The sequence below is a fragment of the Gobio gobio genome, assembly GCF_949357685.1.
Source record: "Gobio gobio genome assembly, chromosome: 18".
In the NCBI taxonomy this organism is placed as follows: Eukaryota; Metazoa; Chordata; class Actinopteri; order Cypriniformes; family Gobionidae; genus Gobio; species Gobio gobio.
In genome coordinates this window covers 43,032,499-43,059,320 of record NC_137111.1, presented here as the reverse complement: position 1 = coordinate 43,059,320, position 26,822 = coordinate 43,032,499, and the positions used below count along the sequence as shown (strand labels likewise).

General features: G+C 40.6%; 1 protein-coding gene across 1 annotated transcript in view; it reads left to right on the top strand.

Moving 5' to 3' along the window:
- Positions 1–26,822, top strand: part of LOC307142444 (uncharacterized protein) — a 120,513-nt gene that overhangs the window by 19,651 nt on the left and 74,040 nt on the right. Inside the window, exons 2-3 of the mRNA XM_079843322.1 lie at positions 22,132–22,479; positions 24,476–24,748. Coding sequence (XP_079699448.1) covers positions 22,132–22,479; positions 24,476–24,748 — 621 coding nt within the window. The remainder of the gene's footprint in view (positions 1–22,131; positions 22,480–24,475; positions 24,749–26,822) is intronic.

Here is a 26,822-nt window from a genome sequence, read left to right as displayed (position 1 = left end):
CCCAAAAATGTAAATTCTGTCATTAATTACTCACCCTCATGTCGCTCCAAACCTGTACGATTGTCATTCATCTTTGAAACACAAATTAAGATATGTTTGATCAAATCTGAGCGATTTCTGTCCCTCCATTGACAGCTACGCAACTACCACTTTGACGCTCCACGAATTTCATAAAGAGATTGTAAAACTAATCCATATGAATTGAGCGATTAAGTCCAAATTTCCTGAAAAGACTCGATCGCTTTATATGATGAACACATTGAATTGAATTGTCAACAGAGAGTATGGAACTGGTTCAGATTTTATAAAAAAAAATCTTAATTTAAATGAATGAAAGTCTATTTGGAACGTCATTGATCTGTTTATCGAAAGTCAGAACGGAATCAAAAGTAACACCTACGTTTCTAGCATGTGTGAAGTCGTCAATTCAAAATGTATTTCTATAGCACATTTAAAGGTTCCATGGTATGAAATTTTCATTTTATGAGGTTTTTCAACATTAATATGAGTTCCCCTAGCCTGAATATTGTCCCCAATTGGCTAGAAATTTTGATCGGTGTAAAACCGAGTTCTGGGTGTCTTTCTCTGCCTTTGAGAAAATGAGAGCCCAGACCAGCTGATCTGGAATTTTCCTGTTATGAAGTCATAACAGGAACGGTTACCTCCCTTTCCTCCGCCCAGAGAATTTGACACGCCCATGCAAGCGCCATATTTGTTTGTCCTCGAGAGATCATGGCTTGCGAACGAGTGAATGCTGGCAGTTTCTCAATGTTTGGATGTATAAATGAAAACATAAGTCTTTTTTCAGTTGCTTCTGATCTGTGATCAGTGATTTCTGATGTGTAGTTCACACAGAACTTTATTATTCGTGCACACGCTGCGGCTTCTCTCTCTCCCGACAGAACTGTGTTTTCGTGTTTTCTATCTTGTGAGTCAGTGTTTTTGTACGTCCTCATTGCGTCTATCTGTTCTAAAATGTGCATAGTTGTGAGTTTCTGCTCAACATCGGCAGACTCACATCTCTTTAGAGATAAACCTCACACACGCCGAGGCTCAGGCTGCACTGGCCGGTCGGCCTTCAACATCCCCGACCCCCAGTACTGCATCTGGCCCACAGCGGAGGCGACTTACGTGGCGCGAGATTAAGCAGAAGGGGGCAGTGATGGGAATAACGGCGTTACAGATAAACGCCGTTACTAACGGCATTATTGTTCTCAGTAACGAGTAATCAAACAAATTACTGTTTCTCCCGTTACAACGCCGTAAGCGTGACTGAGGAAAATAAATGCGGCGTTAGTCGCGTTACTATAATTGAGCTCACTGAAGCGCTTTTCATCCGAACAGGCTCTCTGTCAGTCGGACTCGGACCTGCAACACGTGTGTGTGTGTGTGTGTGTGTGTGTGTGTGTGTGTGTGTGTGTGTGTGTGTGTGTGTGTGTGTGTGTGTGTGTGTGTGTGTGTGTGTGCGCGCGCACCAGCCATGCGTGTTAGGGGTGGGTGCGGTGGTACACATAACTGATGATGATTGGTGGGTGGGAGACAAGGTTGAAGTTGATAGGTTGAGTTCACACCTATTTTTTTCACGGTCTATGGTTCACACACACACACACACACACACACACACACAACTGCACACGCTTATGCACATTCAGCGATGGTCCAACGACTTCAAAGGTAGCTTTCGCAAACTGGAAGTATAAGCGCTACTTTTCCCTCGTTGAGGTGAAAGGTAAGAATATTTATGTAACGTGCAACTTATGCCCAGGAAGAAAGAGTCTCTCCACGCCGGTGGCAAGTGATTCTGAAGCGCCTCACATCATCATATGCCACAAAATTAGTGGCTAAAAACCCAGGTGATAACGTGAGCTCCACTACCAAAGGAAAGTATAGTACTGATAATATTTACACAATATTTACACTATAGTAGGCCTACTGATAATATTTACAATAATGTACTGAATTTGATAGGTGTCTCTCACATTGTCCCACAGCAACATTACAATAGTGTACATTAATGTACAATGTTTTATAATAATAATTTATTCTATTTAGTGTCCAATTCATTCATTTAACATATCTATTATTGGGGGCATCCAAGTTATGACATATTTGAACATTTTGAAGAAAAAAAAAAAAAGTAATGCAGTAATTATTTTCCCTGGTAATTAGTTACTTTTATAATGATGTAACTCAGTTACTATTTGTAAGAAGTAACTAGTAACTATAACTAATTACTTTTTTAAAGTAACGTGCCCAACACTGGAAGGGGGGTAAGCGTGAGCATATCCGGGCTAGCCAGCTTTCCCCACAATAAACTGGATTACATTCGATTACTGTTGTTGTGTCTTTGTTTGTTGCTGTGTACTCAATGCGCCATATCCTATCACTGACGCTTTTCATATGATTGGAACATATCTAAAAATAATGCTATAATCAACACTTACTCGTAACTCGTTCATCTCCTGTAATAGTACATTGCATGTGTTACAAAGTCGGTAGAATAATGATGAAGACGGACTCGGTGTGACTGGAGGTGTTTCTCAATGTCAAGGATACTTCCTCTGTAGGACTGGTCCTTCCAAGTCACTTCCTTCAGAGGCTAGGCGAGGCTCCTCTTTAGCATTCGGAGAACAGGTAAATGGAACAGGCTAGCAAGTGCACGTCATTGCGTCATTACATCAGTGAAAAGGTCCGTTAGCCATCAATAACGTAATTTGTATAATATCAATACGGTAGTCATTTGTACTGGCATTTAAACGTTAAACTTTACTTATATTTACTATGGTTATAACAAATGTTTGGTGACGTAAATATTGCCCCGTTAACGCTCCGACTCCGCCAACGTCCGATATTTTGTATTTTTTTAACAAGATAGCAAAGCTGCGCGCATAGGATTGTGGGTGATTTGAGAGCGCGAAGTGCGCGAAGTCTACTCGTATGCATCCTTTCCTGTATATGGCATATTTTTCGAACGAAGGACTCAGACCTTGGTTGAAATTCCGAGGATCCTCGACATTGGAACAGCCCTTCGACGGCTGTCGATGACGTAGCATCCTCGGAATTCTGGCTTCCGAGGATCCTTCCTTGACATTGAGAAACGCCTTGGGACTCGTGTTTATTCAGAACTCTCAGATACAAACAAAATAAACTTGCGCTAACAGTGCTCTCATAACTCTGTAGGCGTTTCTCAATGTCAAGGAAGGATCCTCGGAAGCCAGAATTTCGAGGATGCTACGTCATCCACATCCGTCGAAGGACTGTTCCAATGTCGAGGATCCTCAGAATTCGAAGGAAAAGAGTCCTTTGTTCGAAAAATATGCCATATACAGGAAAGGATGCATACGAGTAGCCTTCGCGCTCCCAATCACCCACAACCCTATGCGCGCAGCTTTGCTATCTTGTTCAAAAAATACGGACTTTGGCAGAGTTGGAGCGTTAACGGGGCAATATGCTTTCAAGTGTAAGTATTTACGTTACCAAACATTTGTTATAACCGTAGTAAATATAAGTAAAGTTTAACGTTTAAATGCCAGTACAAATTACTACCGTATTGATATTATAAATTATACCAATATATACAAATTACGTTATTGATAACGGACCTTTTCAATGCATAATGACGCAATAACGTGCACTTGCTAGCCTGTTCCATTTACGTGTTCTCCAAATGCTAAAGAGGAGTCTCACCTAGCCTCTGAAAGAAGTGACTTGGAAGGACTAGTCCTGCCAAGCAAGTATCCTTGACATTGAGAAACACCTAGTAGTTACTATAAATAACTTTGTTAGCAATCGCTCCGTCTCTGGTCCGTGATATCCGGTTCGCGAACGAATCTTTTTTTTGAACCTGTTCTTTTTAGTGAACCGAACCAGTTCACCAAATCGGACTGAATCGTTCTAAATGGTTCGCGTCTCCAGTCAGCGCTGATCCATAATTTACTAGAGTTACTAACTTTCTGACATGAGTGACAGTCCCTCCAACTAGAAATAAACGAATAACTTGTAGTATATGCTATTAACTACAACAGTTCACTGAACTGAGACTGACAGAACTGATTAGAAGTGAACTCAGGTCCATCCGTCTCTCTGGTAGACTCGTGCCTGCTCGTGCTTCGTAGACCTCGTTAAACCACGCCCCCTCCACTACAAGATCTGATACTCATTTCAAATGAGTGATGTCAGCCAATCCCAACAGTGGGCGTTTTTACTGAAGTCTCACAGCAGACACGCCTCTTGAAACAGGGCATTCAGCCAGAGGGCAAACATCAGTATAGAAAAAATGCCTTTTATTTCTAAATTATGACATTTTATGATGTAAAAATCATACTAACAATATAAGTACACCTCAGGAAAAATAATAAAATAATAGAAAAATGCCATGCCATGGGACCTTTAAAAGCAACAGAGTTGCACTAAAGTGCTGTACAGTAAAACAATGAGCATATTAAAGAAAGCATAAAAAGAAACAAGGCAGGATAACAAAATATAAATGCATTAAACCCAATACGGGTTTATCCGAGTAAAGTGCAGAGGAAAGTGATTGCATATTACAATTAAAGTATGGTATTGAAAACAGTTGGTGTAAACATTTGGTACAAAAATAGACAGTCGGCAGTGCAAATGAGCATATTCCAGTTAAGGTATTGTAGTGCAAGATGCATACACTGTAAAAAAAATTCAGGTCTCCAATTGAAAATTTTCTAGTGACTGATCACATCTACATTTTTCAGTTAACTAAAAAAAATAGATGTGATCAGTCACTAGAACATTTTCAATTGGAGAATGGAGACCTGACCTTTTTTTTTTAAACAGTTTTTACTGTAATAAACAGTCGGCAGTGCAAATGAACATTCCAGTAGTGCAATTAACAAAGTGAAGGCAGATGTGAGGGGGGAGAGTAGAGTTGGCATTATATGAGAGGGAGTGGGATCAACGAGGGTTAGAGTTCAATAAAGAGACAGCTCTGGGAAAAAAAAAACCTTTCTTTTTTCTGCTAGTCCTGGTCCGGAGGCACCTGAAACGCCTACCGGAGGGCAGGAGAGAAAACAGTCTGTGGGCTGGGTGTGCCCTCTGGATGTGCTCGATGGTGTCACGATCGTCTGAAGGAAACTGAGGTGAGGACTCAAATGCAGGGAACAAGATGAATTTATTATAAAAATAAACATAAACACAAACCAAAAAACCCACAAGGGGGAAAACATAACATAATTGGAACAAACAACATACCAAAATATCAGGGAGCGGCTCACCGGGAAGGGAGACAAAGACCAGACATTACAACGTAACCACAAAGACTATGAGCACATGGGAACTATATAAAGGGGAAGAAATCAGGAGGGAACAGGTGGAAGAAATCAAACACTAATCAGATAACAAGGGGGAGGGATCAGACAAAGACACACCACATGTGCTTCACAAGACAGGACAGAAATGTGACAGATGGCAGGTAGTAGTGGAGTTTTTCACCACCCGCTGCAGTGCCTTTGGCTCTGGACCCAGAATTGAGCTCTGTGGGACCCTTGTTTTGAACAAGAGTGAAGAATGGAGTTGGAGTGTTTTGGTAGTATTTTGGGTGTTGGGTCATATCGCTATACACCATACAACTATATACAATTTGCAGAAAGAGAAAGCTGAAAACAAAAAGATTTCTAAATCACACAAGGTCCCCAGATAAATGCTAATCCCGTGCGAATAGGGCTACCTTTGCTGTGTTTGTACTACATTAGGGGACTTTTCCATTAAAGGGTGTTTTACAGTATAGGGTTGTTTTGGAGTTGTCTCTCTGAGACTTTGGTGCTGTCGCCATTGGGCAGTCGTTTCTCACCGTAACATGACCCGACCCCTATCCTTTTCAGTGAAGAAGATTCATTTATCTAGAAAAATGCACACCATTGTCTTTGTACCACACTGTGCTGTGATTTCTTTACACTTTTATTTTTCTGTTTTTATGTCTCAGTGATGGCTGAGTTTGATACTTTCTGCTTTTTTATTGCTGACAGGAGAATTGAAGACTGTATTTACAGTTGGTAACTTTTTTTGTGTGTGGTTTATTGTGTGACTAAAACAATAAGGCGCTTCTTTAGTGATAATTGCTTCTCAAGAAACTGTCCTTCACTCTTATCAAAGTGCCAGCAGTCCCATGCCCATGGAAAACATCTGGGAATTGAATGGACTTGAATGAGCTCATTGTTTCAGTCTTAAATAAATGCATTGTTAGATTACTGCAGGATTTGAATGTACATTTCTGAAATGCATTACACAGTCACTGCGGCGGTGTTGTGGGCGGGGCTTTCCTCCCAGCCCTCGAACTCCACAATAACGCCCTCCGCGATGTACAGCGTTGCCGGCTCACGCACCTGGTCAGACCTTGTTGGTGGTCCGGGCTCCGCGGCGATGACATACTCCGTCCTTGTCCTCGGTATGGGCTCGTCACTTGCGGGTGGCCGGTCCCCAGGGTCTGCGGGGGGCTCGTGCAACTTCTCTGTTGCATCACTCGCTGGTGGTGGTTGGCTGATCTCTGGCAGTGGTGGAGTGAGACTGGTACCGCTGTCCTCCTCAGCGGGGCCGATGGTGAATGGCGAGCTGTTGGATACCAGGACCCACTCCACGAATGCGGCGAAATCCTCCTTGGGACCGCCCGCTGGAACGCAAGCCTTCGACCGCTCGCTTAGGCCGGCATGGTAAAAAACAGAGCGAGCGGTCTGGGAAGTGCGTCTGCCACGCAAGGTCCAAGAAGTCCCGTGTATGCGCTTCCAGCGGACGGTCTCCCTGCTCCAGGCAGAGCAGACGAACAGTGGGAAGGGCCATGGGAAACGGGAAAAAACTCAAAGAAAAGAGAAAAACGCCACAAACAAAAAACGGTTTTGGTCGGTTCTTCTGTTACAGTTCACGTGCAGGCAATGAGCTCACAGAGACGAGGGTAGCCAGGAGAACAGGAACTTTTAACAACAAACTCAGGAACACAACGGACACGTACAACATAAACGAGAACCGACAAACACTGAGGGCAAACTGAGGGTTTACATACACAGAGCAAATGAGGATAACGAGGTGCAGGTGATGGACGAGACACAGGTGACAGACATGACTAATTAACCAAACTGGGGAGAAACAGAATCTTAATCAAAACACAAGACAGGGCATACAGTACATGTAACAATAGCTTTATTTCTTTAGTTAAAAGAATGATTAAAGGGTTAGTTCACCCAAAAAATATGTCATTAATTACTCACCCTCATGTCGTTCGACACCCGTAAGACCTCCATTCATCTTCGGAAAACACAAATAAAGATATTTTTGTTGAAAGCTGATGGCTGATAAAGGCCTTCGATAGGCCTGGCATTCAGTACATTTACACTCCCAAGACCCATAAAAGGCACTAAAAATGTCATTACAAAGTCCATCTCACCACAGTGACTCTGCAATAATTTTACGATGTGACGACAATAGTTTTTGTGCACAAAAAAAAATTAAAATAACGCCTTTATCCAACTTGTTCTTGTCTTCCGTATAGGCCTCCACGACGCATGCGCAAGAATATTAACCAGATCCGGCGTTCGGACACATGACCCAGAAGCGATTTGTTTACAAGCAGAGGAAGACGTGCGTATCTCAGCTGTTGAATTCTACATTGATCGTGCTTTAGGTCTCGGTGTAGTTCTCAAAATGGGGCTTAAGTGTGCATTTCATGGATTCCCGAACGCCGGCGTTACGTCATATTCTTGCGCATGCGTCGTGGAGGCACACACGGAAACAAGAAGAGTTTGAATAAAGTCGTTATTTTGATTTTTTTTTAGCACAAAAACTATTGTCGTCGCTTCGTAAAATTATTGTAGAGCCACTGTGGTGAGATGGATTTTGTAACAATGTTTTAAGTGCCTTTTATGGGTCTTGGGAGTGTAAATGTACTGAATGCCAATGGAGGCCTATCTGAGTTCTTTCTCAGCCATCAGCTTTCAACAAAAATATCTTAATTTGTGTTCCGAAGATGAACGGAGGTCTTACGGGTGTCGAACAACATGAGGGTGAGTAATTAATGACATAATTTTCATTTTTGGGTGAACTAACCCTTTAAATGCAGTTTTCAATAGTCAATCGCAGGGGGTTTCGTAGTTTCCTCTCTCCCTATAGGTGCATTTCACACGCTTGTCAAAGTGATTTGTTTGATTTGTTAGTCCCGCCCAGGATGTAATGGTAAGATTTGAGCATTTGTGGAATTGTGAAGCAAATCAGTCAATACTTTAAAAGCGTGATTTAGGTTTGGAAATGTACTGCTGCAAGAAACCAACCAATTAAACCGTGCAATTCCCACAACACACAATAACAGAGACAATTGATTGAGATCACCCCAGTGTTCTCAGAGTAATATTGCAGAAGGACATGCAAAGGTAAGCACAAACAATTATAGTGTGTATAGTTATAGTTCAAAGATTTTAAACATATTGCTGTTACTGTCTTGCAGAAACGTTTCAATTTTTTTCATAAGTCATTACTGTTGGTCACCCTTTACGTCTCTCTGTGGGTTTTGAAATATTAAACCAATGAAAGAGAGCTTGTGCCTAAACCTCGTAGCTCCATTGGCTCGTCAAACCTCATAACTCCGCCCCGCCTCTGTCGTGAATGAAGTGCCGCTGCCGCACGCTGATGGAGGTAGATTGCTGCTTATTTACAGTATTAGGGTAAATAAAGAACTGCTTTTTTGAATAAGTACAGCATTTCCTTTACTCAAGAAACACTATATATAAAGGCTAATGTTTTATGTGTTTGACGAGCAGAGAATAGTTTCTTAGGCCACATCCACACGAAGCCAGAGCTTTCCCCTTTCCGATCTTTTTTTTCCCCCTCGTCTCAAGAAATATCTGCGTACACACGAAACCACTCAAACTGACTCAAAATGATGTAATATACATGCCAGGCCAGTATGTGGCGCTGTAATTCGGCCACAGAAATGCACTAAAAATGGAGAAAAACAGTTGTGGATAGAAGGGGTAAAGCAATGGTAGGAAGTGAGGCAAAATCTCACGATAAAATTACAATAAATAAATTTGCTACTTTCCAGATTGTGTTTTATTAACGCCTACACCTACCCCAACCCTAAACCTACCCTTACAATAATGCAAATACAGTAATGAAAAGACGCAATATTGGTGTGCGAATGCCCAGTGGCCATAGTTGTATCCCTCTCTAGTCTTTCCCGTGCGGGGCGTGGTGTGTGATGACATCACCGTTTCACAAAATATACGTACTGGCTGTACACACGAAAACGCAAGGGTGTCGGTTTCCCATAAACAGCCTTGGTCAGGATCACCAATGACCTCCTGATGGCAGCAGATGCTGGTTCCCTACCTCTACTCGTTCTACTAGACCTAACAGCTGCGTTTGATATACAGTAGACCACAATATTCAATAATCAATATTCATAAAAAATATTCATGGCTGGTTTATTTCATACTTGACTGGCAGAACTGAGTACGTTGCCCTGGGCAAAGCCAAATCACTCATCCATAATGTCACCTGCGGTGTTCCTCAGGGCTCTGTGCTGGGTCCCACACTTTTCTCTATTTACATGCTCCCCCTTGGCAAAATCATTAGCAGACATGGTATATCGTTCCGTTGTTATGCTGATGACACACAGCTGTATCTCAAGACAACCCCACTTCTTCTGCTCCCTTGCCAACATACACACTGACCACCTGCATGGAGGAGATAGAGAAGTGGATGAAGCTCAATTTCCTTCAGTTAAACAGTTCCAAAACAGATGCAGAGAAGCTCGTCCATGCCTTTGTCTCCTCCAGGCTGGACTACTGTAATGCACTCTTTATCGGGATCTCTGGCAAAAGCATACAGCGACTACAATACATCCAAAACAGCGCTGCCAGGATCCTGATGAGGGTGCGCAAGCATGAACACATCACCCCCATCCTTAAATATAAAGTTTCCCTCCTCACCCACCAGTATATTCACGGACATGCCCCCCTTTACCTACAGGAACTTCTCACCCACCCAACCTCCATACAGACCCATCGTTCTGCTAACACAAACAGCCTCCAAGTTCCCAGAACAAAGTTTTGCAGCATGGGTTTTAGGGCCTTTTCATCGGCTGCTCCGAGGCTGTGGAATTCCCCTTCTGGACTACCCGAGGGACCCACAGACTACTGATGTTTTTAAACGAAACCTAAAAACATATCTTTTTACTAAAGCTTTGCACTGAATGTGTTTTAAATAGGTTTTATTATTTTTACTATTAAATTAACTGTGATTTTTTTTAATTGTACTTCTAGATGCTCTGTAGCACTTTGAGATTGCTGAAATATAAAGTGCAATACAAATAAAATTCATTATTATTATTATTATTAAGGGTGTCGGTTTCAGATCTATCCACTGTGGGACCCGGTTAAAAAAAAAATATCGGATTTAGGCTCCCAAAACACCGGATCTGTGTGGACAAAGCGCTGATACAGTACAATAAAGACGGGGCCTTCGTGTAGCATTTGTCATTGAGTCATAGCTACGGTTGGGTACCGTTCACATTTTAATCGGTATCAGTACCGGTACCCAACGTTACCTTTTTTCGGTACTTTAGGGATGTTTACATCAATAACTGTAAAGAACCTGTAAGTCATTCATAGAAGTGTTATTGACATTATGCTAGAGCTGCCCTGGTCTCTGTCTGCCATTGTCTGTGATGTTTGTATACTGTAATATTTACCAGTAATAGTAGGCTATTAGGTACTTAATTTAATTAATAAAAACAACCATATTATTATTATTTTCTTTTATATGAAATGATTTCCCACAAATGATGGGTTGTGTATTTTCTGGTAATCAAATGAAGACAAAATACATTAATTTAATCTATATTTTAATTTAATTAAACTTTTTTTTTGCTTTATATGGTTCAAATTAAAACAGGAAGAAAAATTGTAACTTATTACTTAAAAATAAGGTTTGGATCATTTATTACTATTACATTAGTGTTTGTATTATTATTACATTGAGACGTATCTAAAATCTACTGTACAACAATGTATTTGTAAGTTAGCCAAACTTTTATTTTAACGGGTTGCCGTGAAGACCTTTAAGTTTCTGTGTTTATGATATGACGGTAGTTTTTCTCAAATAAGACGGTAAAATGCTGATGAAGTGACTCTCAGTGGCTCTGGAGATGACGTTCGTGCGTTCATGTCCTCATATGAGACGGCAGAGATGGAAACATGCGACCGCCACGTGTGTGTGTGTGTGTGTGTGTGTGTGCATGTTTTTGTGAAATATCAGGACACAAATGTGTATAATGACATGGGTATGACATAAGTATTACAAAGAGAGGGGGAAATATGAGGACGTTACCCATGTCCTCACTTTTCATTGTCAATTAGTTGTTGTTTTTTTCAAACAAATACAAATACAATTGTACGGTATAAAAACCATTACACATATGGATTGTCCCCACATTTCACAAAACCCCCTGTGTGTGTGTGTGTGTGTGTGTGTTTTAGAGGTGAACCGCGCGTATACGGCATTCAATCGCACAGAGACACGCAGGATTCGTATTTAAATAGTCTTTTTGTGGTTTAATGTTCACAGACATTAGTCTATATCACCAGATGCGTTCTCAGGTACCGAGATTTGGTACTGATTGATTTAATGTGAATCGGTACTCGGTAGTACCGACGTAATTCGGACGGTGCCCTTAAAAGTACAGAGCTCGGTACCCAACCCTAGTCATAGCCAATACTCTCCTAAATAGCCTGTGTGTAGCACCTCATCTTTAATAACTTATTAATTCATTCATTCATGTATGTTATTTCTTATTAGCTATTTTTTAACTTTGAATTTGAAACTGTGCTGCGTTTATTTCTGATAATTTGGCATGCCGTTTTCATACTCGATACGATTTGTCCACCCTGTTTTATGAAGGCCCAACTGTCTGAACATTTCTGGCCTCGCCCCTGCTTTGAAACCATATATATTGAGAAAAGCGCTATGCAAATATATGTGAACTGAATTCAATTGATTTATATTTTTTCAGGCCTGAAAAAGCGTGGGAATGAATACATTTTGTATTTAGAGAAGTTATTTTGCAGTTATGGTTGGCTTCGAAATACGGTCTGGATATTCTCATAAGTTGTCATATGAATTTGAGTTTGAGTTTTACATGTTTTTAAAAAAAAACGTTTTTTGCTTCAATCGCTTGCCTTGCCTTTGTGGAAACACCTCAGAGGGTTTTTTATGCTGACCTAGTTTGTGTAATCATGCAAACGTAACACAGTCCAAATACAATAGGCCAGACAGTCATGGATTCAACAACTACTCATCTCACACACACACACACACACACACACACACACACACACACACACACACACACACACACACACACACACACACACACACACACACACACACACACACACACACACAATGCAGTAATCTTTGTGTTGACAATGACATCCAGCTTCATTTTCTGGCTCAAGGCCGTTGAGTTAGCCTGATAATCTACTCTTGTTACCAAAACTGCATCTGTTGTGTAGGTGTACACCGAGCAGACAGTTCTAGCAGCATTTCACAAGCGACATTTTGGACAATTATTGAATGCATGATGGTAAAAGGATTCACAAAAGGCATTATTACAATTTCAGCGAAAACAAACATCTGTTGAAATTGGCAGAGAAATGTTGATATCATTCAGTATTTATTACAAGTTCTTTTTTATTTGAAATCTTTCTCTAAAATGTGTCACTGTGTTTTTCAGTGACACTGCATGGGTTGTAATATTTGGGTAGTTGACAAATAAGCAGTAAGGTGTTTTTTTTTTTTTGTTGTTGTTGTAAAACACCACTTTTGAAGAAAAATGCATATTCTTATGTAGTGTGAAGTCTGATGTTTGAGAAAATATAAGGGGTCACAAACTTTGTCAATTATTTCACTGTTTTTTTTTTTTTTTCCTGAAATGTGTCCTATGGTGTGACAGAAAGAATTAAGAATATAGGACAATAGAAATAAACACTTTTATAGTTGTTTCAAAAAGTTAAATATTTTGAACCATTCTGAGACAAAATCTTACCATGTGCTTCACAGTAACATGACCTTGAATGGGGTCCTTCAATAAATTAAACTTGTCAGTGGAATTGCCTGATTTAAAATCGATACGGTGTCACACCGGAGGAAATGTTTTTTTTCAGTGACAAATTGTATCAAGTTCCTACGCTTTTAGAAATATATTTATGAATGAAAAAAATGATTATCATTTACTAAAATAGACACTTATAAAATTATGCCTGAGGTATTTCACGTGTTTGTGTGCCCATATAATCTTAGTGAAAGTGGTAAACAGATTTGGCTTGCTGTCTGCTATAGAGGGGCTCGGAGAGGATATTCTACCCGAGCTCCGATTGCCCCCCATAACAGGCAAAATTGTACAAAAGGAGGAGCGGGGGAGGAGGAGGGATGCTACAGGAACTAAAAATGGGAAGAGGTAAGCTTCTGGGGCCGGTTGCATAAACCGTTAAGACTAGTCTTACAAGTTAGACATACATTTTTTTTCTTTAAGACTGTTCATAATTTTTTTTAATCAGTTACATAAAAACATAGACTGGCCTAATTTGATACGAAAAGTAAGACTGAATGCCACTTGCCTAACTGCTGGTGGCTCATACTAGATCTTAAGACACTGTCTTAACAAAATGGCTTAGTTTATGCAACTGGCCCCTTGTTTTATAACTTGGTATTAATTGGAAGATTAGATGGGCGTACTCCTCCCGAAATTACGTTTAATAACTTCACTTATTAAAATAGTTATGCTTTTCTTTTTAATTTATAAAAGCTGTAATTTATTGAACCATGAGACAGTCACACCATAGGACAATTTTGAGGTTTGGCTCAAAAATGTAAAAATCTAAAGACAAAGCAGTTTTTATATCAACAGGTTTAACCATTTACTGAAAAATTACCATTTTAAATGATGATAATACTGAATTATATTCATTTTTATCTTGTGTGACTGTGAAAATGGATGGGGGACTGTGTACCTGGATGGGAGACCTCCTGAGAAAACTGGGTTGCTGCTGGTAGAGGTGTTAGTGAGGCCAGCAGGGGGAGCTCACCCTTACCCCTTTTCCACCAAGGCAGTGCTGGTGCTAGTTCGGAGCCAGAGCCTAGTTTCAAATCGGTTCTTTGTGTTTCCACACCCAAAGCACCAGCTCCGAGCCAGGAAAAGTGTTTCTTAAGTAGCACCAAAACATTGCTGGGCTTGAAGTAAGAACCGATTACGTCAGGCGCTGGGGGCGGGGTCAACAAGACGAACACAAACTTGAGATCCGCCATTTTTGAAATAGCAGCTAATGGAGCTAACAGCTGCTGCTCGTTTGTAATCTCCGTCTATACAAATTACGGCGAACTGCATGAATGCGTTGGATTCGCTGTGTTTTGATTCCGATGTTGGATCGTAAAGCCATGTGAAGCAATAATAACGCAACGTTTGCATTGTTGATGGAAGGCTTGTTCGCAGCGGTGCTGTGCAGACCGATCGCCTTATGACAACGAGTCCAGCGAGAGCATACGACTCCTTATGCTTTTGATTCACTCATGCGTTTTTTTATATCATACGTGGATCGGTCTGCGCAGCGTCGATGCATCTCGAACAAGCCTGGTGTGTTTGTGTTTCCCGCTGCCACGCTAGCATTGCTGAGAAAGATGAGACGTATACAGTGACGTAAGACCTGGCTCTGTTGTGGCTCTCAGCATGTGGAAAAGCAAACGGTTCTTAGAAGGCTCCTCAGTCGAACCAACTATGAACTGGGACTAGCACTGGCTCTGAACTAGCACCCGGTTCATGATGGTGGAAAAGGGGTAACTGTGGTCTGTGTGGGTCCTAACACCCCAGTATAGTGATGGGGACACTATACTGTCAAAGAGCATTGTCCTTCGGATGAGACATTAAAAATCCCATGGTACTGAAAAATCCCATGAAAATGGGTCGGATGCGGTTTTAAGCACTGCGGGTATGGGCAGGAGCCGATTTACAAAACTGGACCCGTTCAGGACTCAGAAAGATGTGGTATGGGAGTGACCAGAGACTCAGAAACAAGCCTTTGAAAATATCAAGGAAGTCCTCTCACTTATAACCAGCTTGTTTTGCAATGTGATGCCTCAGAGAGTGGATTTGGGGGCAGCACTGATGCGAAAGGGACAACCCACTGCATATGCCAGAAGAGCTTTAACAAAAACCAAGAAAGGCTATGCACAAATAGAAAAGGAACTGTTGGCGGTTGTGTATCGAAAGGAACGGTTTCATTACTTCACATACGGTCGTTTGGTGAAAGTTCAATCAGATTACAATCCGCTGGACACCATAATGAGGAAACCACTTTTGAGTCCACCGAAGAGATTATGCTTATGCGTCTGGTACCAAGTGAGACTCCTATACTGTCCAGGAAAACATCTGCTTCTTGCTGATACTTTGAGCAGAGCCTAGTTTAGTCAGAAGTCTATAAATATGGTGTCTTATCTGTCTGTGTCCAATGGAAAGACTGCAGATAACATAAAGAGCCACAGAATTAGACACACAACTCCGGTCTTTGAAAAAAGTGATACTCCAGGGTTGGCCTGAAGGGAAGGAACACATGTCCAATTGACCTATCGGTAAGCCCCGCCCCCCTTTAGTTACTGTTGCTAACTCTGACAAACAAACTATATCTTACAATGACAGCTGTCAGTGTGAAAACCTTATCCCAAGATGTTTTTGGACACATAATGTAGCGTATACCCCGTCCAAATGATGGCCAAACTTTACTGATGGTTTATCAAGTTTATTATGTCCTTTTTCACTCCAAAAAAATCATCGTAAGAGCTAAACAAACAAAGCATAAGAAGTGCGCATTAACGTCTCATTCATAAACTCTCTATCTCCGTTGCATTACCATTAACATACACAGCAAAGTACAAAAAAAACACTCATACAACTAACAGTAAACAAACATATACACAGGTCAATGGTGGCCACAGGCAACAGTGATAAGATTGGAGGAAATTAAGATGGAAACTGGACAAGTTCAGGAAACATCTGAGAGTGAGCTTTACAGAATTGGAAAAGATTAAGTAAATACAGATGCTGCTGGACCCACTGACCAAGGAGAATCTGAGAAGGAAATTGGAACAACCTGCCCCACCCATGAACCAGACTTCCTGTTCAAGAAGTTGTTGACCTATAAGAAGACCTACCTTTTTGGGAGGTGAATCACTTAATAAAACACACAGTCACAAAACAGTCAAACGTTAACTAAAGGCACATTTCGCAAGATGTGGAATTCCAGATATAGCATTTTCTAGTGTTGTAGTTGTTACATGTAGACAGGAGGCAGACACAGGTGTTAACAGGAATGGTAGTTTATTGACCACAGTAGAGCATGGGAAGTGGAGCAGGTGAGTTAAGCGGTTGATGGTAGTTAGGAAGGTGATATGAGTGAGAGAGTTACTGTCTTTTGCATAGAAGGTAGAATGACGCTGAAGCCTGGAGATTGCTGGAGACTGGAGATCGCTGGAGGTCAGAGAGACGGACAGGAACACACCCACACAGCAGACAGGAAACACGGAAGGAGGGATACACGCTGGAAACAGGTAGTATCGCTAGGAGAGTCCTTGAGGTAAGCATAGGTTGCAGTATATGCGAACGAGACCGGACGTGGAGTGCTCTGTGCGTGTGCTTCTTATGGTGCTGGTGATGAGTGCCATGATGAGGTGCAGGTGATAGTGATCAGTACTCTGGGGATGGAGTGCGCTGTGATTGGTGAAGGGTGGAACCTGACGTGTCTGTGACAGTAGTACTCGAGATCGGTCTTGGTCATGAAAAACTTTGTATTAACTTTGAACCTCACCTGAAATAAATTTGTCATACTGTTGGTAAGATTTTTCAAGAACCATTTATGCTGTTGCGTTTTCTTTCCTCTAGAATTTGCACAAAAAACTCACAATTCTTGAGAACTTAAAAGGTAGCTGACTACAAAAATGCACGTAAAACCCGGAGCGGATCGATGCATCTGTTAGATATTATGTATGTGGCGCAACTGTGGCCGCAGTGAAAGGAGACTTGTTGAATTGTGTCAATTGGGTTTCCTGCATTAATAATTCTTAAATGATTTAATAATTGAATAATTCATTGTTTCTTCATGAGAGACGCATCGCCCTGTTCTACTGCGATTCTGTGTAATATTAATGGTTTCTATAGCCGTGGCGTCATGATGATTTTATTAAGAGGTGAATTAATTCAGGTAGGATACCACTGAAGGCCTAGTTGTGAAATGCACGGCCAGGGTGACCAGACGTCCTGAAAAATTTGGGACAGTCCCGAAATCTAAACTGTTGTCCCAAATCCCGAATCTGGCCCTAATTGTCCCGAAAATTATACTAAAGCAAAACCTTGAGTAGTTATTTTCTGATTGAGTCGTCCTGCAACCAGCCCCCGCCGGCTGCTGATTGGCTGCAGCATTTTTTTTCTAAGTTCAAATACCGTTGGCGGCTAGGCTCAAATTTAGATATTCATTGATAAGCTAATTTTCATTAATTCCGTTGGCCTGGCTGGTGTACCCCAACAAAGAACCCCAACACGCTGCTAAAAAGCAAAAACGCCTCTGCAGGTGCCGGGAGGAGTGGGTGGGGAAATATCCATGGATTGCCACAGCCTTAAGTGATGAAAGTAAAGTGTTCTGCAAAGTGTGTAGGAAAGAGTTTGGTGTTTCTCACGGAAGGGAGGCAGATGTTAGGCTGCATTCTAGCAGCAAACTACACTGTACCAACACCGCGATAGTACAGACCAGGGGTCACCAACCTTTTTGCATCTGAGGGCTACTTCTTGGGTACCGATAAATGCGAAGGGCTACCAGTTTTATATACACATTTCTGAAATGGCAAATTTGCTCAATTTACCTTTAATTACATGTCATTATTAATAATTAATGATTTTCATCTACACTGATCAAGTTAATGATTTCTCAGAATATTTATCAACAATGATTTAACAAGAAACAGATAAATATCAATATGCAACACTTTATTTCTATAAATCTCTGCAAGTATTTACATTTTCAAATGATCACTTCTACAACCTTTTCACTAGCCACTAACAATTTTATAACAAATCATGCACTACGTTGCACCATGTTTGTACAGATTATCAATTACATGTTACATACATTCAAATAACATACAAAAATCAACTTTCAGATTTCCCTGAACTTATCACCAAATCTTCAGCATTTTTAACGATTTTTCAATATCTGAATTCAACTGCCATGTTGCCACTGAGAACATCTGTTATCAGTTTCTTTGTCTGTTAGTGGGAAGCCTGGCATTGCATGCTGTTCACCAGTGTATTGTAATCTGGGGTGTAACTTACTGCAACTCTGAGTGAGTCTTGCAGATGTGCATCAGTAAGGCGTGTTCTGAAAATGCCGTCTGAAAATGCCTTCTTTTTCTTAATCAAGAAATGTGTAGCTCTAAATGAGGCTTCGGTTACTTTGTGGGAGTTTTTCACCGGTCTCGTGAAAAAAGACTGCTGTTTGCACAAACCTGCCTTTAACTCGCAGGCTTTTTCCACTCGTAGTGCGCTGCCCGGCGGGTAGTTAGCATGGTAGTTTGCGTGACACGTTCGGAAATGTCTCTCCACATTGTGCCGCTTTGCCGTCGCCACAGTCGCCCCGCAAATGAGACACACGCAGGAATCTTTCACCGTGGTAAAAAAGAACTCTTCCTCCCATTCACTGTGAAAACTATATGTTTTCTTTCTTTTTTCTGCCATTTATTCGGGGGTAAATCATCTCACCTGCAATGCGCCCGCTAGCTAGTCTCCACGCCATGGCAACGGTTGCCGTGGAGACCAGCTTGCTCTAATCTAATGAAACAATATTTAAAGTTTTTTTATTTTTATTTTATATTGTCATTTTCAAATTTAGACCAATGCAAGTGTGATTTAAAAAAGATTAGCAAAAAAAAAAAAAACATTGATGCAGCTCACTGGTAAGTGGGGCCATGGTGAGCTATTTTTAGAACAGGGCCGCGGGCGACTCATGTGGGCCTCGCGGGCGACCTGGTGCCCGCGGGCACCATGTTGGTGACCCCTTGGTACAGACCAACATGTTGGTCTCGTCCTTCTTTAAGAAGCAGGATGATTCCATGTATAATAAAATAGCTGCTGCTGAGCTGACCTCCGTGTTCCACTGTGTGGCCCAACAACAATCATACAGATCGCTTGACTGTGCGATGAAGTTAACACCAAAACTGTACTCTGATTCGGCTATAGCTAAACCAGTGGCGGCTTGTCAATAGAGGGCGCTGGGGTGCCGCCCCCATCAAAATTCCAGAAATATACATGTATACAAAAATGATATAAAAATGAAATAAAAATAAAATAGTTTACTCATACAACGTGCCGGCTGTTAGTAAGAGCCTCAGCATAAAAACTGTCTTTGATCGGTTAACTAATATGTTCTTTAATATGTTTCATGCGGTTTCATGCACGAGGGACGCCGGACAATTGGACGTCTATCTGAGTCCAAAAATCTACGGGCAGCATGTGACCTGAAGCTGGTCTCTAATTGGTTTTTAAAGATCTTCCTCCGGACACAGGTCGCTGCGTCTCTGGCGAATCAGAATTGGATGCGTGTTATTTTATCCAATCTGATTGGTTCTCGTCACCTGTCATTCAACTTTCCCTCTTGGCCACTAAAGCGGAAGTGCGCGGGCGACACAGTCACTCCGACTCCGCCAAAACCTTGTTATGATGATCAGTTTCGTAGAGATGGCAGCAGTTAAACCAAATTCTTTCACAAGGCGTTCGTTGGAAGATCCCGAACCGGACCATCGCGATTTACAAATCCAGCAGCAGGCCAGTGACAGGACGCAGCTGCACTCTGAGCTTCACGCGCTTGTTATGAGAAGCGTAGGTGGCTGGCTGGATGTGTTGTTAGCAATGCTCTTTATTGCTTTCCCTGTCTTTTATTTCAAAGTGTCGGTACTGAAGTTTTGTGAACAACAACAGGGGTAAGAGAACTCAAATATCTAACTGAACAATGCAAACGTCATGACACTACTGAGTCATTGAGAAATTTGCCGGCCAGAAAGAAAGGAGAGCTAAATTTATGTTCAAATAGTCAACATGCTAGTCTGTTATTGCTGGGGTTTTTTTTTTTTTTTTTTTTCTCATTCAATTTTATGTGGGAAATGAATGTGTAAAAAGATAAAAGTGAAGACACTGTCAGTACTGTTCTTGATTTCTTTGAACAGGCAGCCTAGAGCACATATGCTGTCACTGACACCTTACTGAATAAATTAAAGGAACACAAACTCAGCATCCATAACATCTCAGCATACTCGGCTGACAATGCGGCAGTGAATTACGGCAGAAAACACTCCATTTACCAAAATCTATAAAAGATCAACAGCAAGATCTTGCCCGCGAACTGCCCTGCCGCTGCTCACATTATACACAATGCCGTTAAACGTGCCAGCAAGGCACTGGAAACAGATGTGGAGACTATTTTAATAAAATCATTAAACCATTTCAGCTGTTCTGCCAAGAGAGTTTCCACCATCAAAGAAATGTTGGAATTTGTTGACATGGAGTACCATACATTGCTGCGCCACGTCCCGACACGATGGTCGAGCCTGCTCCATGCAATTGACAGACTTATCAACACCTGGCCAGCTGTGCGGAGCTACTTCTTGTCGCTGGGAGAGGAGGAGTGCCCCCGTGTCCTCTGGGATGAGCTCCGGGGTAACGAGCATGGAGAGGAAGATGAATGCAGCGAGTTGGAGGTCACTCTCTTCTTCTTGCAAAATACTTTAAAGATGTTCACTGGTGCTGTGCTGAGTCTTGAGAGTGACAGTCTCACCTGTGTTGAAGTGTATGCGCTGATGAACGGCCTCCGAACCAAACTGCAGCAGCGCAAAAAATATGCTTTTTCCGGAGCAAAAGTTGACCGTGTCCTCCTCTCCTCTGTTGATCTTAGGGTTGATAGGCTCAAGAGATAATTCATGAGTTTCTATGAGCAATACCTTGAGAAATGGTTCGATTTCTCCAAAACTGGGCACCTGTTGAACATCCAGTGTTTTTTGTCCCCTTTTTGCTTTAAGCCTTGATGAAGAGAGCGCAAGTTGCTGCAGCCGCGAGGAGGCATAAAGGAGTGATTGAGTGTTCGCGGCACTGTGTAGCCTACTAAAAAAATTGTTTTTCTTTTCACAATGACATTTGAGTTCATGATTTTAATGTTGTTTTTTTGTTGCAAACTAAAGAAGACTAATGACAGACTGTTGATCTTTGAATAAAAATATGTTTGGTTCAGGATTGAAATTCATTGTCTTTTATTATAGGCTACGTGGTCTAATATCATAGAAGCTCCCCTTCCTGTCACCCCAGACAACAAATCCTAGTCCTTGTCTAGTTAAATAAATATATTTTGTTCTATAGTTATGCGCGGTATGTTTTCTTACGACTCTATGGCCAGCTTCGACTGATCACTCTTTATCACTGCAAAGCTGCTGAAAACCATCTGTATTGTATAAAGCGCTATACAAATAAAGGGGACTTGACTTAAGCCGATTACAGTATTGCATCATACGGCAAAATAATATTTTTTTATCAATGTGCTGTGTTAATATGGAAGAATTTTCCATATTGATTTTTCACAGGTGTTTTACCCTTATTTTGATTTACGCATTGCATTTGTGTTTTAGGGTTAAATTAAATGTCTGTAAATTAAACTTAACAGATAATGTTCTGGCAGAAATTTACCAGTGCCTTTACTGTTTTTCTACTTGTTTTTTTTTTTCTTCTTAAATATAAATATGAGATCATTTACTTGAGAAGCAACGTTGCATAAGATTTTAAGACTTTTCAAGATTGTATCTTTTCAAGATTATATCTACAAGTGTTTTAAAGATTGGCCATCATATTAAAGATGAAATCTATGAAAACAAGTCTTATGCAATGTTGCTTCTCGTGTAAATTTATCTTGAATTTCTAGATCTTTTAACTGGAAAGTTTAGAAATCATTTTCTCTTGCAAAGTATAAGTAAACATGCTTTGAGGTAAATATACTAGGTTATCTAAACATCCTCTCTGAATATAATCTTTCTCATTGCTAGACTCCTTTACCGTCTCAGTGCCATCTGGTCCAGTCCTCGCAGTCCGTGGAGAAACGGCTTTTCTTCCCTGTGAATTCGAGCCGGACTTAAACATCAATGATCTGGTGATCACTTGGCAACGGGGCGATGATGCACGAGTGGTTCACAGCTTCTACTACCAGAAGGACCAGCTCGATCGACAAAGCTCCGATTATTTCAACCGTACAAAGATAAACCCGGAGGAACTTGCTAAAGGAAATGCATCTCTGACTATAGCAAATTTTGGACTGAAGGATGCAGGGAAATACCTGTGCACAGTGAGCAACAACAAGGGAAATGGCAAAGGAGTGCTACAGCTGGTCTACGCAGGTATGCCAAACGGCAGTGTTATTTTAGTGTCTTTTAATATTTTCAATTCGTTTTTATTTTTTATATTTTGTTTTCATTTTAAGTGTGGTTAAAGTTTTAGTGATTTTAGTTGTGCATTTTTGTAGTTCGTTATTAATTCTATCAAAGTCCCTTTAAGACGAGTCATTTCACTCGGTGGCCATCTTTGAAACGCCTCTCAGGCATGCAAATGCAGCTCCTATCTCTTTGAATGGGGAAACATCAAATTCTCAAACTATTCAGCAAGATTGTAGTTAAAGAGCACCTATCATGGAATTTTGAAATTTACCTTTCATGTAGTGTGTAACATAGATCTAAGTGAACAAAAACATCCTGTGATAGCTTGAAATATGACAGTGCACCGTATATATAGTTATTTTCTTTCAAAAGTAAGAGTCGACTCGGAGTCATTTTTAAGAATCGTTAGAAGACCGAAGCTTTTTCTCTGACTAGATGACGTCAACTTGTCAAGTTATTTGAATACGATACGCCCACTTATTGCGCTCCAAGACGCCAGTGAAAACTAGAAAACATCATGGCGACGAAACCCTGTGTTCTGAAGTGCCACTCAAAAGCAAACTTCTTTCATCTGCCCAAGGATGAGCATTTGAAGACTAAGTGGCTTGAAGACAAACCATACATCGTCGCGATTGTGTGTTTATTAGTCGTCAAATGTATGTTTCGCGATCTCAGGAAGCTTTTATTATGGACTATTATGGCACATGGTTCTTCTTCGTCTGTCTGTACCATATATGGACTACATGTGCACAGAGCGCCCTCCGGCTGCCAGTATGAATTGAAAACAACACATAAGAGACTCAATCGCTCATGATTAGGCTATAACTGCCCATTTTGAGGAAGTATTGAATAAAAAATACTCCTCTGTTTAGAAATTTGACACAGACATATGAAAATCTATCAATATGTCTCCTCATCTGCACACTTTTGAACTAAAAGCCCTGAGGGATGTTGATTTGTCGCGAGTCTTCGTGAGGAGAATAGAGGAGTTTTTTTATGAATGAGATCAGCTGAGGCTCATATTACAATCAAACAGTACAGACGCGGTTTTCATATTCATAACTCCTGACACATATTAACAAATTACTGTCACTATAAGACTTTGATGGGCGTTCAGTTTCCGAGAATATCTGCACAGACTATACCAATCACAACTGACTGGGTCATCGGACCAATCACCGCAGATTAGCGTCACGTAAAGGCGGGGTTTTGAAAAGTGAATCACTAAAGGAATCATTTGAGAATCGCTGTCAAAACAGGTAAAAATAAATGCATATTATAAGAAAACTAAAGTCTTTTTTGTCATTGCATGCATGCAAAACTGTTGTTGGGGACTTCTAAAACAATATTTGGAACATTTTAAATGCCATGATAGGTGCTCTTTAAATTTCATATTTGAAATCACCAATGAACAACTGTTTCATAAATTTGTTTCTAAACACTCAAATCATGACAAAAAACCTGAATTTTTCAGCCTGGACAAAGCTAGTGTGCATGCGCAATCCTAAACGCAGAACACTGCCTGTTTCTATAGCAACCAGAGCTTCCAACGGCAGCTGCAGTGACGACTATTGACTTAATCAAATTGTGTTAATTTTGAACAAAAAAGGTTACATAGTGCACCGTTTAACTAATATCTCTGCCAAACACTAGTCACCGTTCAAATTAAAGCAATAGTTCTGTAATTATTTACTCATCCTCATGTCGTTCCAAACCCTTATGCTGTAATGTTTTAGGTGCAACACAGAATAAGAAATTGGAACTGATGAGGGTGAATAATGTAAATAATGACAGGAGTTTCTTTTTCAGTGTGAGCATGTAATATTTCAATTTGCATTGAAATTCTGTATTCTGTACTAATGCATGTATCAAGTCAAATTGATTTTGACTTCTAATACTAAGATGTGAGTGAATGTATTTGATTTGGTAAATCGCTGTGTGTTTGTTTTGTGTCTTCAAGCCTTCTATTCCGAGCCGAGGTTAAGCATCCATCTCAAATCCTCCGATGTGACGGTCCAGTATGAGATAGAGGGCTACCCGAGGCCGGAGATGATGTGGCTGGGGTCGGCGGGTCAGAATCTCACTGACCACCAGGAGGTCTCGTCTGCATCAGATGGAGGGCTGTACTACATAAAAAGCAGCTACGTAACCCAGAATCCAGCGGTCAATGTCACGTTTACTCTAAAAACCCCAGATGCGCAGGAGCTTCAGAGGCATGTTATCCTCAGCTATGGTAAGATATTTTTATTGCATGACTCTCTGGGATATTAGTTTCTATTTGATCAATCATTTGATTTGATCGTGTTCCCAACCGCTGTTACGAAAATAGGATATGATATGGATCTTTAGAAAATGTTTGGGGTCGGTATGATTGTGAAATATTATTACAATTTTAAAATAACTTTTCTGTTTGAATATATTTTAAATTGTAATTAATTCCTGTGATCAAAGCTGAATTTTCAGCATCATTACTCCAGTCTTCAGTGTCACATGATCCTTCAGAAATCATTCTAATATGCTGATTTGCTCAAGAAACATTTCTTGTTATCAATGTTAAATCAGACAAGTGTCAGCTGTGATTCAGAAACAGCATGTCTTGATTCTGTGAAACATAGCAAAACCAATGTTACTTGCATATCCGAGCAGAAACAACACAACTTCGGCGACTGTTCTCAGGCCTTCCCGTTCTTTAACGTCTCTCCAGCAGTTGAAAGCTTCTCCAATATTGGTGTTAATTCTAAAGCTCTTGCCTGATCGTAACCCTTCTTTTTCCAATTATATTCCACTGACCCTTTCCTCTGATAATATCTCAGCCATCTCTCTTTCTACAGTCTTTCTTCAAATCTCTATCTCCTCGCCCATCATGAGTGGACACGCCCCCTACTGCTGATTGGCTACAATTGAGTACGATCCACTTTGTTTTTTCTCCTATTTACACACACAGAACAGAGATCTAGCAAATATTAAAGGGATAGTTCACCCAAAAATGAAAATTAGCATGTCCTTTGTGTCATCCTAGGTGTATATGACATATACAGTATATATATGAGCGAAAGTGATGCGTATTTAAATACTTTAATTAAAACTTTAAAACTGTAATCTCTCACTTCCGCTAACTGTCTTTAACTGTTGTTCCAGCGTATGAGAGGACGCAGGCGTAGTGTAAGTTTTAGTGACGAACGCGGAAGCGCAGAGGATAGAGCAAAACAAAACTTGGTTCTCGCAAGAACTAGCATATTCTCACCGGAGCGTCCTACGTCATACGCTGGAACGCCAGTCTCTCGTGAACGCACCTACGACAGTTGGCGGAAGTTCTTACACAAACACATCGCTTCGCTTCAGAAGGCCTTTATTAACCCCCCGGAGCCGTGTGGGGCAGTTATATGATGGATAGATGCACTTTTATGGACTGAACAGAACAGAAATATCCTTTCACTGCCATTATAAAACTTGGAAGAGCCAGGACTTTTTTTAATATGACCGATTGTATTCGTCTGAAAGAAGAATGTCATATAGAGCTAGGATGACTTGAGGGTGAGTAAATCATGGGCTAATTTTAATTTTTGGGTGAACTATCCCTTTAACTAAATTGTTTGTTTGGGTGTTTTTTAACAGCGGTTCTCAGAAACCGCTTGCTGCACCATTACAGTTTTTGTGGTACATTTTTTTTGATTAATAGAAAGTTGAAAAGTACATTTATTTGGAATAGAAATCTTTTTTAACATTATAAATGTCTTTTACTGTAAAGGCCAATTCACACCAAGAACGATAGCTATAAAGATTACTATATTAGCGTCCACACCAGCGGACGTTATCGTTCTGTTTATTCCAAGCGCCGCTTTAAATGCTCAAGCTTGTTACAGAAGAACATTTTTTAAAACTCAATGTGGAATAAACATCATTGCTGTGCTGTGGTCTGCCAAGAAGATGATTAATGGTTTTAGGTCTACTTCAAAATATTCCCACTGGACTATATATATCTCTATAACTATTTATAACTTGTTTTTGACAAGCTGACAGTTCACCCAAAAATGTATTGTCGTATCATTCAGAAACCCCCATGGCATTGTTAATTCAGGGAGATGTTGTTTTCCAGAATAATTCAATGTGGTCTGGGTTTGTGTCATGTATCATAAAAGTTGTAAGGGGGCGTCTAATGCTATTTCATGCATTCTAACTTATTTACACTGTTAAAGAATTGGATTTTCATGCTAAACATGGCCAAAAAAAAGTATGACTGAGTATGTCTTTGCCAAATACACTTTTTTTCCAAGTATGGTCCTGTATGACTTAATAAATTGCGGAAT